The sequence below is a fragment of the Odontomachus brunneus genome, unplaced genomic scaffold (assembly GCF_010583005.1).
Source record: "Odontomachus brunneus isolate Ranch 3 - 2012 unplaced genomic scaffold, Obru_v1 Obru_scaffold_180, whole genome shotgun sequence".
Lineage (NCBI taxonomy): Eukaryota > Metazoa > Arthropoda > Insecta > Hymenoptera > Formicidae > Odontomachus > Odontomachus brunneus.
Window position 1 is genome coordinate 29,424 of NW_022639630.1, and position 1,600 is coordinate 31,023.

General features: G+C 27.8%; 1 protein-coding gene across 8 annotated transcripts in view; it reads right to left on the bottom strand.

The window, feature by feature from the left end:
* The window catches only part of LOC116851596, a 38,984-nt gene that overhangs the window by 15,705 nt on the left and 21,679 nt on the right, over positions 1–1,600 (bottom strand). For 3 of the 8 annotated variants that reach the window (XM_032831166.1, XM_032831165.1, XM_032831168.1), the window contains one exon: positions 1,055–1,184. In XM_032831166.1, coding sequence (XP_032687057.1) covers positions 1,055–1,079 — 25 coding nt within the window. In that variant the 5' untranslated portion in view covers positions 1,080–1,184. Of the gene's footprint in view, positions 1–1,054; positions 1,381–1,600 lie in introns of those variants that run through there. The other 5 variants (XM_032831163.1, XM_032831167.1, XM_032831170.1 and 2 more) reach the window with 4 other exon arrangements.

Consider the following 1,600-nt stretch of genomic DNA (forward strand, 5'->3'; position numbering starts at 1 on the left):
ATATATATATATATATATATATATATATATATAAAATATATATATAAAATTGAAGGAAAATTTTATTCAACGTGAAATAATTTTAAAATAAATAACGAATAAATGTTATTAAGACATTGCTCAAATTGAATAATTTATTCTTAACAATTGAAAAATCTAATATATTTAAATTTAGGAAATAGCTTTAAACAAATATTTTTTCAAACCAATTATTAATTTACTTTACAACACATTACATCACATATAGACAAAATGTAAGACGTTTATATTGATCGAAAAAGTGGTGTGGTGCCTAAAGCAACAGACTCATAATCCAGAGGTGCCACATGGTCCAAGTTCGAGTCCCACCAGTGTCAGTGAGAATTTTTAAATGTGATGTGATTGAAAGCAACTTAGTCGTTCATAAATATTACTCTTACACAAATTTTTAAAGAATTTAAAGAACCGTTCAAGAAAGAAAAATAAAGAAAAATTCTTTAAAGTGAACAATTTTTTATTTAAATTTGATAAATATTTACTCAATTTTAGTCATACAATATTTAAAAATAATATATAAAATAATTAAATAAGTAAATATTTTTTACAATTCCTTTTATGTATCAAATCTAATAAATAATTCATTAGTTTTCAGCAAAAAATATATCATCCTAAATAATATTTCTTTTTAATTCAAATAAATATGCCATTAGTACCATTTTAGAAAATCATTTATTCAAAACAAATTATTTTTTTTCAAATTGGCTATATTTTTTTATCAGTATATGCAATACAAATAATTTCGGCGGCTTTAGCAACGATTTCCTGGAGATGAAAGTTGAATGGAATATTGAATATACTTTGTAGTTATGGCCAACATGAACAATGCTATCTTTTGAGATTATATTGCTTGCCCTGTCATGGCGTTTTCTAATCATTAATGTCAATATTTAAAAATTTCAAAAAGATAGGAAAATATTTCGTTTTAAAATGTTGCTCCGGTCGATGCAAAACTTAAAAAGCTAAGAACTTTCTACTACTAATCTACTAATAATCAGTATATAAAAAGTAAGCTTACCATCATCGATGTGTTTTCTTCTCATTTCGTTGAAAGTAATATACGATTGAATTTTTGCTTCGATAAACTCAATCAAGGTGCAAACAGAAGAGGTGGTAAAGTCGGACGTGTATATTAAGCACGATAATTACTATACGATCACAATAGTCTACAGCAGGCCTCGGAATTTTTGTCACATTTTGGACTAATTTCAGACGCGACGCCCACCGCTCCCCACTCTCACTCCAGCCTCAGCGGCCGAGCCGCCGATCGCTTTGCCTCAGGAGCGTTGTTGAGTAAGAAATACGTATGTAGCGCTTCTATGTGCCAATCCGTTATTAAAATTTTTACTTCTTCAATATATATATATTTTTTTGTAAATAATATAATGTTACATTATTTATATGTAATATATTGTAGACACACACCCATACACACACATATATAATTTTATATCGAATATAATACGTGTGTGTGTGTGTGTGTGTGTGTGTGTGTGTATCTGTCTTGTAATTTTGATAATAGATTTCCACATCATCCATGAGATACTATTGTTGATGCGTTTTT